At 41.3% G+C, this 16478-nt stretch overlaps 1 protein-coding gene across 3 annotated transcripts; it reads right to left on the bottom strand.

Moving 5' to 3' along the window:
• Positions 1 to 890: 890 nt before the first annotated feature.
• On the bottom strand, positions 891 to 16478 carry dcun1d4 (DCN1, defective in cullin neddylation 1, domain containing 4 (S. cerevisiae)). 3 transcript variants are annotated; one of them, XM_024421874.2, is made up of 12 exons: positions 16338 to 16478; positions 15793 to 15838; positions 14495 to 14565; positions 14029 to 14068; positions 13821 to 13932; positions 8900 to 8988; positions 7424 to 7494; positions 5060 to 5151; positions 3164 to 3272; positions 2534 to 2638; positions 2327 to 2429; positions 891 to 2226 (listed from the first exon to the last, which is right to left on the bottom strand). In XM_024421874.2, the coding sequence occupies exons 1-12, from the start codon at positions 16344 to 16346 to the stop codon at positions 2171 to 2173; spliced, it is 903 nt and encodes a 300-aa protein (XP_024277642.1). In that variant the 5' UTR covers positions 16347 to 16478; the 3' UTR covers positions 891 to 2170. The 3 variants fall into 3 exon arrangements, with proteins under 3 accessions (XP_024277642.1, XP_024277643.1, XP_024277644.1); XM_024421875.2 differs by having other exon boundaries at positions 13845 to 13932; positions 16338 to 16477; XM_024421876.2 differs by lacking the exon at positions 16338 to 16478 and adding an exon at positions 16080 to 16298.

Genomic DNA, 16478 nt, shown 5'->3' with positions numbered 1-16478 from the left:
AAAGCAAAAATGAATGACAACAGTAAGTTAATATAGAAATACTGTAGGTTACAGTGAAAACACATACTGTACATACATATACAGTCAGGACAGGGTTGTTCAACCTCCTGCATTACCAATGTAGAACACCATCTGAATTAGACTTATTAGTGTGCAGTCCAGCCACTAGCTCCATCTCCAAAAACCTAATATAGACAAATATACTGACGACTGGACAGGACAGCCAAAGCATCATGGATCACTGATAGGTGGAGATCTCATGTGACCTTACTACTTCATAAATTGATCCATTTACTGTATATGCTTTAGTTGTGGATAAGATGCCACTGGGTTTGACATGTCAAAAGATCTGACACCATTCTTACAACGCAGTCTCATGTTAATTTCAGTGCATGTCCATTTGTTTGAGAGACTGACTTTGTTGTTTTTACTGTGTGTGATAGGGGGAGGGGTTGGCAAATGAAGGAGGGAACTCCTCTTCCTCAAATGAGGTTACATGTGTGTTTCAGCTCTGAATATACACAATCATGGTTTTCATAAAGCGTTAAGACAACATGGATATCAAATGAAGCACAAATTCCTGTACAAAAAACAAAACAAGTTTTCAAAAATCTCATCCATTCTGATGGTCACATCACAGCCAGAGAAAAGTTTATACATGTGTTACAAGAACATTAGCAAAAGCATAGCATCGTCACAGGGGTCTAACTCTAACCCTTCAATGTCCATGGTCTAACTCTAACCCTTCAATGTCCATGGTCTAACTCTAACCCTTCAATGTCCATGGTCTAACCCTTCAATGTCCATGGTCTAACTCTAACCCTTCAATGTCCATGGTCTAACCCCCTTCAATGTCCATGGTCTAACCCTTCAATGTCCAACCCTTCAATGTCCATGGTCTAACCCTTCAATGTCCATGGTCTAACCCTTCAATGTCCATGGTCTAACTCTAACCCTTCAATGTCCATGGTCTAACCCTTCAATGTCCATGGTCTAACCCTTCAATGCCCATGGTCTAACCCTTCAATGCCCATGGTCTAACCCGTCAATGTCCATGGTCTAACTCTAACCCTTCAATGTCCATGGTTTTGAGACCTCTTGAATGATAATCCCAAAAGTCTCAATTCATCCTGATCTAATCCCTGACCACTGTGTGTGCGTGTGCACAGGTGTGTTGAGCAAGTAAAGCAAACTCCATAAAAAATGTTGAGAAAAAAAAAAAAAAAAGTACAAACCTACAGCTTAGAAACATAGATTGGTCGCGTAAACCATGAATGCTGGCCAGTCCACTAACAACTGACCACTGCACTGTAATAAGAGTTTATAGGCAGCACTGCTGATTGGTTAGTTGTGGTATGAGGTCAACTGAAGCCTTCGCAGGGGGCTAAAATAGTTTAGCACAGGCTGGTGGTATCATAGTGAGCATGGGGATGAAAACCACTGGGGGCTCAAATCACTGGCACAAATGACTTAGTTATAGTAAACTGTGGAGGTGTCATCATCCATCTGTAACAGCTTTAGGGACCATGGCTAAAAGAACAACTACTGTAACACTCAGCCTGACAATGTACTTCTTTAAGAATTACAATTCAACCCAAATATAGGACAAAACTGATAGAAAAGATGGGTTCTGTAGGTTATGAAGAGACAAGCACAGATCAAGTTCAAAGCACGGATATACAATATTCAAATGTGCCCAGGTCAAAATGACCTTGATTTAAGACTAAGACCGACTGTTCAAAAGGGAGGGATTTTGTTTGTTTAATTCCTCCTCACGGGAGCGAGGGGTTGAAGAGTGGATTTTTCTCTAACACAAAACCATTTAGCCCACGTCAGCCACTCATGAGAACAGTTATCCTATCACACAGCACACAGTGAGGGGATGCAACACCACAGGGTCTTCCATGTGCTTAACCACAATGCAACATGGGTAGGGAACATTACCCGGAGATAGTTGGCGTCTCCATAGTGACCATAAGTAATCTACATCCCAATCTCGCCAAGGAAGCGTACACCCAGTTTTGTACCTTACACCCCCCTGCAATCATTACCTGGAAGCACCACCTGTCATCACTGACACGCACCTCTCCATTTTGTATAGTTTGTTTTCTCATAGCCGTCGTCGTCGTATTATGTTGTTTTGTTGACATTTGTTGCAGTCTACCTGATGCTATAACATCTCTCTTTCTTTGTACCATTCCACAAACTCATCCAACAAAACTGGCCCTGACAGAATTAGAGAAAAGAATGATAACATTAGGGAATTGATCAGCTGTACCACTATGAGAATGAGTGTATTAATGTCAGTGTGCGTGTGGATACTCACAGGCTCCATCCTCGTCATAGTTACTGAGTTCCAGGTTGATTGTCCTGCTGAACTCTAAAACGTTGCACCACTGGTCTTTGTTGATGACCTTATACTTGGATTGCTAAATAAATGAACATAGACAGGCAGTCAATACAAAGAACACTACATTCACACACAGTTCCCTCACTTTATTAAGTTGAATGTTACACAGGCTAGACTCCATACCTCTAAAAACTGATTGAACACAGGAAACAGTGACCAAGTCTTTCCCAGGAGAAGCCCCAACATGCACTTGGCGGTGTTCAGGTCTAAACTCCTCTGGTCCTTTTCCTGTACAATCAAAAATATACAGACATCGCTAAGGTCCCGGGTCAAATACGACTCAATTTAAATATTTAACTGTAAGTGATTAATACAGTAAGCCTACTAGTAACGGTCAATGATTCTGTGTAATTCATGAGGACAAATCCAAATCCCATGTGCTTTGTTTATTAAATGGTATTGATCTCACTTCAAGCACTATATTTCCATTCACTGTAAAGCTCAATTAAATTGCTTTCAGGGGAACATGCCTTACTTCAAGACAGACTATGTAAATAGCCGATCAGTACTCTTGACAAGCACTTCAGCCATGCAAGACAAACAAGAAACTAATCTTGATACTCAAAACTTATGAATACAAAGCACAGCAATATTTTCATACCCAACGTCACTGATTTTTGTGTGTTTATTTTGAAAGCTTAATCTGTCGTGTGTTGAATCTAAATATCAACAAATAAATATCCAAGGGGAATGAATATCCCAGTCAGAGGAAATCTAGTGATAATACCGCAGATCAGGTTTTGCCTCACTCACCCGAGCAAAGTCGAAGGCGTATCTGTAAATGAGCTTAAAGTTGCTGGTGTTGTTTAGGACAGACCTCAGGTAGTCCAGGGAGTTCCTCAGCCTCTCTGTGGAGTCACACCTGACAACGCCAGAGAGACATGTTAGAGACAGACTAGAGTCCCAGCTGTCAGAGAGTAGACTATAAAACAAGACAGTTAACTATAAAGTAGACTATAACCCCAGTCTGGGGTCAGCACCATTTTGTACACTGCACAGCCTGGAATGGAAATAAACTATATGGACAGACACGCACAGAACATACGTACAGTTGAAGTCAGAAGTTTACAAACACCTTAGCCAAATATATTTACACTCAGTTTTTCACAATTCCTAACATTTAATCCTAGTAAAAATTCCCTGTCTTAAGTCAGTTAGGATCACCACTTTATTTTAATGTGAAATGTCAGAATAATAGTAGAGAATTCTTTATTTCAGATTTAATTTCTTTCATCACATTCCCAGTGGGTCAGAAATGTACATACACTCAACTAGTATTTGGTAGCATTGCCTTTAAATTGTTTAACTTGGGTCAAACATTTTGGGTAGACTTCCACAAGCTTCCCATAATAATTTGGGTGAATTTTGGCCCATACCTCCTGACAGAGCTGATGTAACAGAGTCAGGTTTGTAGGCCTCCTTGCTTGCACACGCTTTTTCAGTTCTGCCCACAAATGTTCTATAGGATTGAGGTCAGGGCTTTGTGATGGCCACTCCAATACCTTGACTTTGTCGTTAAGCCATTTTGCCACAACTTTGGAAGTATGCTTGGGGCCATTGTCCATTTGGAAGACCCAAATGCGACCAAGCTTAAACTTCCTGACTGATGTCTTGAGATGTTGCTTCAATATATCCACATAATTTTCCTACCTCATGATGCCATCTATTTTGTGAAGTGCACAATCCCTCCTGCAGCAAAGCACCCCTACAACATGATGCTGCCACCCCCATGCTTCACAGTTGGGATTGTGTTCTTCTGCTTGCAAGCCTCCCCTTTTTTCCTCCAAACATAACGATGGTCATTATGGCCAAACAGTTCTATTTTTGTTTCATCAGACAAAAGGACGCTTTTTTTAATGGCGGTTTTGGAGCAGTGGCTTCTTCCTTGCTGAGCGGCCTTTCAGGTTATGTCGATATAGGACTCATTTTACTGTGGATATAGATACTTTTGTACCCGTTTCCTTCTGCATCTTCACAGGGTCCTTTGCTGTTGTTCTGAGATTGATTTGCACTTTTCGCACCAAAGTACGTTCATCTCTAGGAGAATGAACGCGTCTCCTTCCTGAGCGTTATGACAGCTGCGTGGTCCCATGGTGTTTATACTCAAACTATTGTTTGTACAGATGAAAGTGGTACCTTCAGGCATTTGGAAATTGCTCCAAAGGATGAACCAGACTTGTGGAGGTCTATAATTTTTTTTCTGAGGTCTTGGCTGATTTCTTTTGATTTTCCCATGATGTCAAGCAAAGAGGCACTGAGTTTGAAGGGAGGCCTTGAAATACATCAACAGGTACACCTCCAATTGACTCAAATTATGTAAATTAGCCTATCAGAAGCTTCTAAAACCATGACATCATTTTCTGGAATTTTCCAAGCTGTTTAAAAGGCACAGTCAACTTAGTGAAAACTTCTGACCCACTGGAATTGTGATACATAATAATACATGATAAGTGAAATAATCTGTAAACAATTGCTGGAAGAATTACTTGCACAAAGTAGATATCCTAACCGACTTTCCAAAACTCTAGGTTGTTAACAAGAAATGTGTGGAGTGGTTGAAAAACAAGTTTTAATGACTCCAACCTAAGTGCATGTAAACTCCCGACTTCAACTGTATAATAAAAACACACAAATTGAGAGCAGACTTACTGCAGGGAGCCCATGCCTTTCAACCACTCCTGTAGGGTGAAGTAGCCCATACTCTGGGCATCTAACTTCCAGGCCAGAACCAGCATCACCACCTGTTCAAACACCATACACTCACATATTATAAACTGAAATGCTTGATAATTCAAAAATGTACTTTCCAATTAATAATTTGAATCTTTGTGCCATCTTTCAATAACATAGTTTTCCCCAACTCAAACACAGGAAAGCACAGGAGACTGAAAAGATTTGGCATGGGTCCTCAGATCCTTAAAAGGTTCTATAGCTGCACCATCGAGAGCATTGGTTGCATCACTGCCTGGTATGGCAACTGCTCGGCCTCCGACCACAAGGCACTACAGAGGGTAGTGCGAGCGGCCCAGTACATCACTGGAGCCAAGCTTCCTGCCATCCAGGACCTCTATACCAGGCGGTGTCAGAGGAAGGCCCTAAAAATGATCAAAGACTCCAGCCACCCTAGTCATAGACTGTTCTCTCTGCTACCACACGGCAAGCAGTACCGGAGCGCCAAGTCTAGGTCCAAGAGGCTTCTAAACAGCTTCTACCCCCAAGCCATAAGACTCCTGAACATCTTGTCAAATGGCTACCTAGACTACTTGCATTGCCCCCTCCCCTCACCACTGCCACTTTATGTTGTCATCTATGCATAGTCACTTTAATGAACTCCACCTACATACTACTTCAACTAACCGGTGCCCCCGCACATCGACTCTGTACCGGCACCCCCCCTGTATATATTGTTCATTTTTACTGCTGCTCTTTAATTGCTTGTTACTTTTATTTCTTATTCTTTTTTTTTTTTTTAAACTGCATTGTTGGTTAGGGGCTTGTAAGTAAGCATTTCACTGTAAGGTCTACACCTGTTGTATTCGGCTCATGTGACTAATAACATTTGATTTGAGTTTGTCAAAGACTTCAGCCACCCAAGTTAGACTGTACTCTCTGCTACCGCACGACAAGCTGTACCGATGCACCAAGTCTGGAACCAACAGAACCCTGAATAGTTCTACCATCAAGTCATAAGACTGCTGAACAGTTCTACCATCAAGTCATAAGACTGCTGAACAGTTCTACCATCAAGTCATAAGACTGCTGAACAGTTCATCAAACCTGGACTATTTGCATTATCTCACTTTTTTGTTGTATCGACTCTCTTGCATTGGCTCTATGCACACTCACTGGACTCTACCCACACTACACTGACACTCCAAGACACACACGCAGTGGAAGAAGATACTCGCGACTAGTGATGGCTGATATAAGAGCACAGCATGAGGACTACATTGTTTGAATGGCAGACCATCTGTGGGCTATCCAGGATTAAAAACACCTTGTGGAAATCTCAATGAAGAGACATTCCCACAGAAGTCCTAGGGTCACTGAAGCCAGGAGAGATGAAGACTGATGAAACTTGAATTGACTAAATTAATATTACTGTGTGAATTAAATTGTCATATTTTGACTGTTTCAAGAGTTTATAAAGAGCTAAGAATTTTGACATGTTTTATTGTACTGTATGTGGTATAGATTTATTGTTACAGAGAAACTGTTATTCTGTTTGTCAGACAGCGGATAGTTCAAAGAGGAGTGACACAGGTGCCCCTGGTTAATTTAGAGAAGAGTTGTGATGATTAGATTCAAGAATGTGTGTGTGTGTGTGTGTTGTTTTCATGCCTTTGTTTTAATGTTTTGGGCCATGCAAAGTGATGTTAATTAGACGATAGGAGATACCGTGAGTTGGCACTCTTGGAAGAATAAAAGCTTTACTTAAACTTAGATCATGTTTGAATCTAAAACCTGAGTTCTTGACCAATAGCATTACTGTAAAGTTAACCTCCATGTAGGTCTGATATCTGATTGGTGTAACCGCTGCTTCTCAGAGGTGTGACAATTGGGGTTGGCAAGACGAACACAGAGAATCCTGAATTCCTAAAACACCACATAGCAAATTCTTGCATACAGTTGATAAAAATAGTAATTTATGGGCTGCCCTACACACACACGCATATTGACGCCACACACACACACTGCTGATACTGTTTATTATAAATCCGGGTTGCCTAGTCCCTTTTACCTCAGCTACCTCCTACCCCTGCACATTGACTCGGTACCGGCACTCCTTGAATAAAGCCTCAGTTATATTACTGTGTTTCAATTTCGCAAAATTTTCTCACTTTTTAACTCTGCATTGTTGTGAAAGGGCTCGTAAGTAAGCATTTCACAGTAAAGTCTACACCTGTTGTATTCAGAGCATTTGACAAATAACATTTTATTTATGATTTGCATGCACATGTAGATGGATTATAAATGTCACTCATCTACATAGACATGAATAGCCATCCTTACATTTTCGGGTTCCACTCCAATGTCTTCACAGAACTTCTCCATTCCCTCTGGCCCCACAACATCGTCACAGACTATCAAAGACACACACAGGGCCATTATACATACTGTATGACATAATAATCAGGAGGTCAAAGCATTCACTATTATAGCCAATCATAGTTTGTGATATCTTCATTGTTATGATGTCATACAATTCTAACATCACAGCAAAAATGACAATCACAATGCATACATACAGTACCCGTCCAAAGTTTAGACACACCTACACATGCAAAGGTTTTTCTTTATATTTACTATTTTCTACATTGTAGAATACATTGTTGCTTTGCACACTCTTGACATTCTCTCAACCAGCTTCACCTGGAATGCTTTTCCAACAGTCTTGAAGGAGTTCCCACATATGCTGAGCACTTGTTGGCTGCTTTTCCTTCACTCTGCGTTCCAACTCATCCCAAACCATCTCAAGTGGGTTGAGGTCAGGTGATTGTGGAGGCCAGGTCAACTGATGCAGCACTCATCCCTCTCCTTCTTGGTCAAATAGCCCTTACACAGCCTGGAGATGCACGCCCACACCATCACACATCCATGCTTCACGGTGGGAACTACAAGGAGATCACCCATGTGAATGATCTCCGCATGGATGATCTCCTTGTGGTTCCCACCGTGAAGCATGGAGGAGGTGTGATGGTGCTTTGCTGGTGCCACTGTCAGTGATTTATTTAGAATTCAAGGCACACGTAACCAGCATGGCTACACAGCATTCTGCAGCGATACCCCATCCGGTTTGCGCTTAGTGGGACTATAATTTGTTCTTCAACAGGACAATGACCCAACACACCTCCAGGCTGTGTAAGGGCTATTTGACCAAGGAGGAGAGTGATGTAGTGCTGCATCAGATGACTTGGCCTCCACAATCACCTGACCTCAACCCAACTGAGATGGTTTGGGATGAGTTGGACTGCAGAGTGAAGGAAAAGTAGCCAACAAGTGCTCAGCATATATGGGAACTCCTTCAAGACGGTTGGAAAAGCATTCCAGGTGCCATCAAGGCAAACGGTGGCCATTTGAATAATCTAAAATATATATAACACTTTTTTGGTTACTACAGGATTCCATATGTGTTATTTCATTGTTGATGTCTTCACTATTATTCTACAATGTAGAAAAAATAAAAACATTGTAATGAGTAGGTGTCCAAACTTTTGACTGGTACTGTACCTACATAATTGTCTTTGACGCTATCACACCTGCAAGGGACATACAAAACTTTGATCTACAGAAATTTCAGCAAGCAAGCGACATCCTTTACGAAACATTCAATGATGCCCTAGTCACAGCCTTCTCATACAACAATTCAACTTTGACATGAAAAACCCAATCTAAGGGTAACAGAAGGTATTTACACCGTTATGGTCTGTGTTTTATACAAACTGATAGAGGAAATATATATTTTTTTCTACAATTCTTGTGTCTCACCTGCGTATTCGTAGAACCACTCCAGACATCTTTTACTGGAGAAGGTCTCCTCCTCTCGGATTTGTGGTGCCTCATGTTTTCTAAAAACACTGCATTACGAAAAAGACCATTTCAGACAACCTACGGCACAAGTGCACACAGCATAGTTCACACATTACTGCGGGTGCTGGGAATACATTGTGTGACTTAAAATCCTACCGTCTGGGAGCATATTTCACACTACGATGTAAAAAAGGTTAATCCTGTTAATCCCTATTGGATGAGCTATGTGACAAAAAGTCCCCTTGCTGCTCTTGAATTTCTGAGTTGGCAATGACATATGAAAACTCATTGGGGAGACAAATCACTTGTCATCATTAGGGTTGCAAAGGGTCGGAAACTTTCCGGAAAATGTTTGGAAATTCTCCATGGGAAGTTAAACCAGGGAATTTGGGGAATTTTGCTTAAATTCATCAAAAAAGTTAGCTTATTACAGCTTACTTTTTTATGGGATACACATAAGGCAATTCTAGGTCTTGTGGCATATTTTGGTTAAACTATCCCCAATTCAATGGAATTGCAACCCTCTGCATGCACAGTGCACTCTTCCATCACATGTACAGCCGATTCTCAAGATATTGCACACTAATGAGATGCTATTGAGCCCACACTACTACACTGTCTGAGTCAAGGACTACATGCTTTCTGGTAAGTTTTGATTATAATACTGGGTGGGGTGAATATATTTTATATGACATATGATTTTTTGTTAAATAGTAAATAGCAGCCAACAGCAAAGTGTTTAAATCATTTCTAATTTGTTAACAATTTCTGCTACTTAGTTTTTGCTACCATGTGGGTTTTAGCTTGCTTGAGCCTGATAACTGAGGAGTGTTAATTCACCTGTTTCCATATGTTTAATTTTAAAACATTTATCTTACAAATGAGTTGTTTAATCTAACTGCTTAACTATTTACCTGTACATGGAATTGTATGAGTTTTTTTTTTACTAATTTTTTTCTCATCTTTATAGGAAAATGCCACAGGCACTATCTGATTTGTGGAGACATTTCACTGCAGCTAATGCAGAACGAAAAGCTGTGTACATTTGCAAATACTGTGTCAAATCATATGTGAAGAATGCAACAAAGACGCAGAATCATCTCGCCAAGTGCATAAAGTTCCCTCAGCTCTCACAACAAGCAACCTCTGGCAAAAGTCCCTCTACTTCTTGTCGAGGTGAAAATGATGAATCAGACACCTTATCGATGGCGACAGCATGGTCCTCCTGGAATCAGAAGTTTTTTTTAACTCAATGGAGGAACATAGTCCAAGAAATGCTGATGAATGTCTTGTTCGAGCGGTGTATGCAACTGGTTCACCTCTGATGCTCACAGGCAATGTGCATTGGAAGAGATTTCAGAATGTTCTTCGCCCAGCATACACCCCTCCAACCAGACATGCTTTACCAACTCATTTGCTGGATGCAAAGTTCAAGTGAAAGTCAAGCAAATCATAGAGAAAGCAGACTGTATTGCAATCAAGGAAATGGTTAGGCATGTGAAGGGTCATGAAGTTATAGCAGCAATCTACCTCACCAAGCAAAGTGAGAAAAATAAGAGCACCACATTGAAGCTGCCCAGCAACACCTGTTGGGGTGGTGTTGTCATCATGTTTGACCGTCTCCTGGAGGGGAAGGAGTCTCTCCAAGAAATGGCCATATCAGTCTTCCGATATGGACAGCCCCATCAAGAGGATCCTCCTGGATTATGTATTTTTGGAGAGTGGTAAGCAGCCTGAAACTCCTGAAACCTATAGCAGCACCCACTGCACGGATTGAGGGAGACCATGCCATCCTGTCTGATGTACAGACTCCGCTTGCAGATGTAAGAGAAGAAATCCGTACTGCCCTGCCCACTTCACTGTTGCTCAAAGCAGAGGAAATTGCAGTTCTGAAATACATCAAAAAGTGTGTAGACTTATGCCTGATGCCCATACACGCCACAGTGTACATGCTGGACCCCAAGTATGCTGGCAAGAGTATCCGGTCTGGTGCAGAGATCAACAAGACCTATGGTGTCATCACTACAATGTCTCGCCACCTTGGCCTGGATGAGGGCAAGGTTCTTGGCAGTCTGGCGAAGTACACTTCCATGCAAGGGCTTTGGGATGGAGATGCAATATGGCAGTTGTGCCAACATACAGTTGAAGTCGGAAGTTTACAAACACCTTTGCCAAATTGTTTTTCATAATTCCTGACATTTTATCCTCATAAAAATTCCCCATCTTAGGTCAGTTAGGATCACCACTTTATTTTAAGAATGTGAAATGTCAGAATAATAGTAGAGAGAACGAGTTATTTCAGCTTTTATTTCTTTCATCACATTCCAAGTGGGTCAGAAGTTTACATACACTCAATTAGTATTCTATTGCATTGCCTTTAAATTGTTTAACTTCAAGCAAACGTTACAGGTATCCTTCCACAAGCTTCCCACAATAAGTTGGGTGAATTTTGGCTAATTCCTCCGGACAGAGCTGGTGTAACTGAGTCAGGTTTGTAAGCCTCCTTGCTCGCACATGCTTTTCAGTTCTGCCGACACATTTTCTATACGATTGAGGTCAGGGCTTTGTGATGGCCACTCCAATACCTTGACTTTGTCGTCCTTAAGCCATTTTGCCACAACGTTGGAAATATGCTTGGGGTCATTGTCCATTTGGGAGACCCATTTGTGACCAAGCTTTAACTTCCTGACTGATGTCTTGAGATGTTGCTTCAATATATCCACATCATTATCCTGCCTCATGCCATGTATTTTGTGAAGTGCACCAGCCCTTCCTGCAGCAAAGCACCCCCACAACATGATGCTGCCACCCCCGTGCTTCACGGTTGGGATGGTGTTCTTCGGCTTGCAAGCCTCCACCTTTTTTCTCCAAACATAACGATGGTCATTACAGCCAAACAGTTCTATTTTTGTTTCATCAGACAAGAGGACATTTCACCAAAAAGTACGATATTTGTCCCCATGTGCAGTTGCAAACCGTAGTCTGACTTTTTTTAATGGAGTTTTTGTAGCAGTGGCTTCTTCCTTGCTGAGCGGCCTTTCAGGTTATGTCGATATAGGGCTCATTTTACTGTGGATATAGATACTTTAGTACCTGTTTACTGCAGCATCTTCACAAGGTCCTTTGCTGTTGTTCTGGGATTGATTTGCACTTTTCGCACCAAAGTACGTTCATCTCTAGGAGACAGAACGAGTCTCCTTCCTGAGCGGTATGATGGCAGCGTGGTCCCATGGTGTTTATACCTGCGTACTATTGTTTGTACAGATGAACGTCGTACCTTCAGGCGTTTGGAAATTGCTCCCAAGGATGAACCAGACTTGTGGAGGTATACAATTTCTGAGGTCTTGGCTGATTTCTTTTGATTTTGAAATACATCCACAGGTACACCTCCAATTGACTCAAATTCTCTCAATTAGCCTATCAGAGCTTCTAAAGCCATGATGTCATTTTCTGGAATTTTCCAAGCTGTTTAAAGGCACAGTCAACTTAGTGTATGTAAACTTCTGACCCACTAGAATTGTGATACAGTGAATGATAAGTGAAATAATCTGTCTGTAAACAATTGTTGGAAAAGTTACTTGTGTCATGCACAAAGTAGATGTCCTTACCAACTTACCAAAACTATAGTTTGTTAACAAGAATTTTGTGGAGTGGTTGAAAAATGAGTTTTAATGACTCCAACCTAAGTGTATGTAAACTTCTGACTTCAACTGTATCTCATCAGCCACCTGGTGGAAGGGACTTTATAGATCTGAGGCTCTTTCCACCCTTGCCTCCCTCATCCTCCAAATCACACCAACATCAGCCGCCTCAGAGCGCAACTGGTCCTTGTTTGGGAACACACACACCAAAGCATGCAACAAGCTGACCAATACAAGGGTTGAAAAATAGGTGGCCATCTGGGCAAATTTGAGGCTTTTTGAGCCTGACAACGAGCCATCCTCAACAAGGTTGGAAAGTGACAGTGAAGATAAGGCCTCAGAGTCTGATGTTCAAGAGGGGGACATTGAGAAGGTCCAGGGAGAAGACATGGAAGCCTGAGAGGAAGACAACCAAAGCTTTAGTTTCTAGACTATCATTTTACAGATGTATGTTGAAAATCGTTTTGGGAGATGCGATGGGATCATTGGGGATCATTCATTATTCCCTTTCTTTTGTTGTTCAGTGAAATCATCCCATGTGAAGAGTCAACTCATTTAATGAAAGTTCAATTCATAACTAAATAGTTTATTACATTTCTATTGGAAGGATTTAATTTGCAATTATGTCTACTTATGATAAGGTTAAAGGTTTGTTTCTGTCTTCATATGATAAATATATCCAATGCAAAAAAAATCTACATTTAAATGGCATTACTATTAATTTGCATACATTTCCATCAATTCCCATATATTCTCGTTAATTCCCACGGAAAGTTTCCACCTCTGAATATTCCCCAAAATGTGCAACCCAAGTCATGATTCATGCATACAGTTTCAGGGAACAGGTAATCTCTGAAACCCAGAAAAAACATTTGTGAGTAATTAGGTTCTGGGGGGGGGTATGAGAAAATCTACTAAAACGAGGAGCAGAAGCAGGGCCATAACTCCAACCCCCCTCTCTCTGCAAGTTTCAGTCAAGGCTATGGGTTAAATGTACCCTACCCTTCCCAATTTGGAAAGAGGTGCACACCTGCTAAACCATGATTTGTTCAAAAAACCAGTTACAAAAACCTGCACACATAACCTTTGCTCGTTAGTCATCAAATCCAACATTCTTTTGACAGATGATACGATAAAATGTCTGTGCATGAGAAATTAGTGAACAGTGAAACTGAATAAGACGGTTGGATATAACTCCTCTCCTATACAGTCTAGTTACTTAGCTAACCGATGCATACGTTGGTGTAGCAGGTTGGTAGTACCTGTCCTGGCGACTCTTCTTAGCTGACAGGTCATCTCCAGCAGTGGGTCTCCTCTTTTTCCTAGGAGGCATGGCTCTGGAGCAGCAGGCTGAGAGAAACACATTATGAGAGATATAGAGTGATATAGAGAGAATGATATATAAGTGTCACATGGGTCTGCATTAGGTGCAGGCAGAGTCGGTACCTGTGGAGTGACCGTTATGTCCAACGTCCTCCGTCAGGTTCTGAGGGGAGGGATAAATGTATTAGGCAACTACCACCAAAATACACACAAATACTGCAGCACTGACATTAGCATGCATTGAGCAAGGGGAGGGAGGGTGTGTAGGGACAGGAAGCTTGCTCTCTCATTTCCTCAAGCTTGTAACCTTTAGAGATGCAGTTGTTAGTTCAGACTGCGAGACAGGGAGGAGAGCCAAGAGGATGAATCACACCCTTTAAGGGTCCAGCCAGGAATTAAAAATGAATCTATAACTAATTAATAACTTGGATTCATTTGTAGATAAGGGGAACTGTCCATGATCAAATCCATTGTGTCGTGCCAGAGTAAGTCCAACTGGAAATAACAGTTGGAACAGGTGACTGGTACTCATACGACACATGAAGAATACGCAATGATATGAGGCAAAATGAGGGCAAAATGCTTTTACCAGCCTGTGCAGGGTGTGGTAGATTTTGTGAATGCCGGCCAGTGTAGACAAATGGGTGTGCAGCTGAAAATCTATAGGGGGAAAAAAATACATTATCAGCACATCTCTAACTTTAACACTACAACAGTACATAAGTAGATATGGAACACATATGCAACAGTACATGTAACAGTATATGAAACAAAAATATGCTGCTCACACAGAAACAACCTCATCTTAATGACGTGCTGCATAACATGTCAATTCACTAGATTTCCCAAGGCACAGAGAAGGGAGAGCTCACCATCTGCTACCCACAGCCTGCCTACATCATGCTCCCTCTGTCATAGCCAGAGTGACCTCTTGCATTCAGCCAATAGGAATGAGAACGCATGCATGTACAACCATCTCACCATCTTCATCATTTGCATCACAACAGCTGGGATACCTAAATAGTGACAGCAGTAACTGCACACAATCAAGGCATTTCATCAGGATGGGTATGACTATTTTTTTAAAGCATTTTTATGCTGATATTAGCAGTCTTCTCTCATAGTATACCAACAAGAAGGTGGTATGATGAAGAACTATAATGCAATAGGCTAGATAAAAGGCAATAGTATTCAGTGTCCTACAGATCATTTATTATTTACCTAGGCAAGTCAGTTAAGAACAAATTTCTTATTTACAATGCCGGCACAAGAGTGCCTTGTTCCGGGGCAGAAAGACATATTTGTACCTTGTCAGCTCGGGGATTCGATCTCGCAACATCTCGGTTACAGGCTCAACGCTCTAACCACTAGGCTACTTGCCGAATACCAACATGTGGATGGTATTCAATACATACATGTATTTATTGTATAAAAGGGTTCAAAGAATGCCAGCCCAAAACTGGTTGTCGATTTTGATTAAACTCTACGCGGACATACGCTTTTTATATATATATTAAATCCTCATCTACGTTCACTAAGTGTCACTTTAGCTTTGTGAAAACGCTCACACAAGCAGGAGGCTGAATCCAGTTATGCATGTGTCGAACCCCATTAAACAGTATATTAATATAGCCTACCTAAAATAGGTACAGAGGCGCAACTTGCAGAGTTTACAAAGTATCTAGAGAGTAGATGGATGTTGTAGTCCATTTCCTGGATTAAGGTTATTATATTCGGAGCAATGGGGAGTGGAATTAGACTACAATTCCCAGACCTCAGAAATTAATTTCATTCAACAACCCTCTACTCACCCCAACTGATGAATGCATGTTATATTGTCACAAAAATACGTTACAGCCTATGGAATAGTCCATACAAATATCTTACCGTTCTCTTGGAACAGTTGATGTAGATGATGCGCGGTCGGAGAAAGCTATTGCAGCAGGCATAGAAATACAGAACTGCGTCACAATTTATCCTCTGTAATTTTCCGCAGTTGCTTGAAAACTGACCTATTTAGTCTTACACAACATTGTTTTCCAAGTGTTACTTGCTATGCAACTGCACTGCATTCCCAGCCGTAATAACGCGACACAACATTAGTATAAAATGGTCGACAATAATAACACATTAAGCAGATGTAATGAACAGAATAGCAGCCTTGGCAATGTTACCGTTCCTAACAATTTCCAACAAAATGTGAATGCCTCCAGCAATGACAGTACACAGAATTCTCCCTTTGTTGCGCCCCAAAACAACACTGGGAAAGGCAATAGTCAGATAGTCTGTACACACATTTATTCGATCACTCGATTAACAGTTCATAGAACCATTCAAATATAAAAGTAGACATATGCATCAGACCCGGTTATCAATACGTGGAGCCTATCCTACTGCGCGTAAAATACACCAAAAGCAACAACTATACTTACTTGCCGCATCAGAGAGCATTTTTTATAAACACACAACTGTCTGTGTGAAGTCCGAAGACCGCCAGTAGGCGGAACATGTCAACATAACCATGCCCACAGATAATTTAGGTGGACGAGGAAACTAGTAGCCGTACCCCTAAT

This window comes from Oncorhynchus tshawytscha, linkage group LG05 (assembly GCF_018296145.1).
Source record: "Oncorhynchus tshawytscha isolate Ot180627B linkage group LG05, Otsh_v2.0, whole genome shotgun sequence".
NCBI lineage: Eukaryota > Metazoa > Chordata > Actinopteri > Salmoniformes > Salmonidae > Oncorhynchus > Oncorhynchus tshawytscha.
This window is presented reverse-complemented; position numbering and strand designations above follow the sequence as displayed.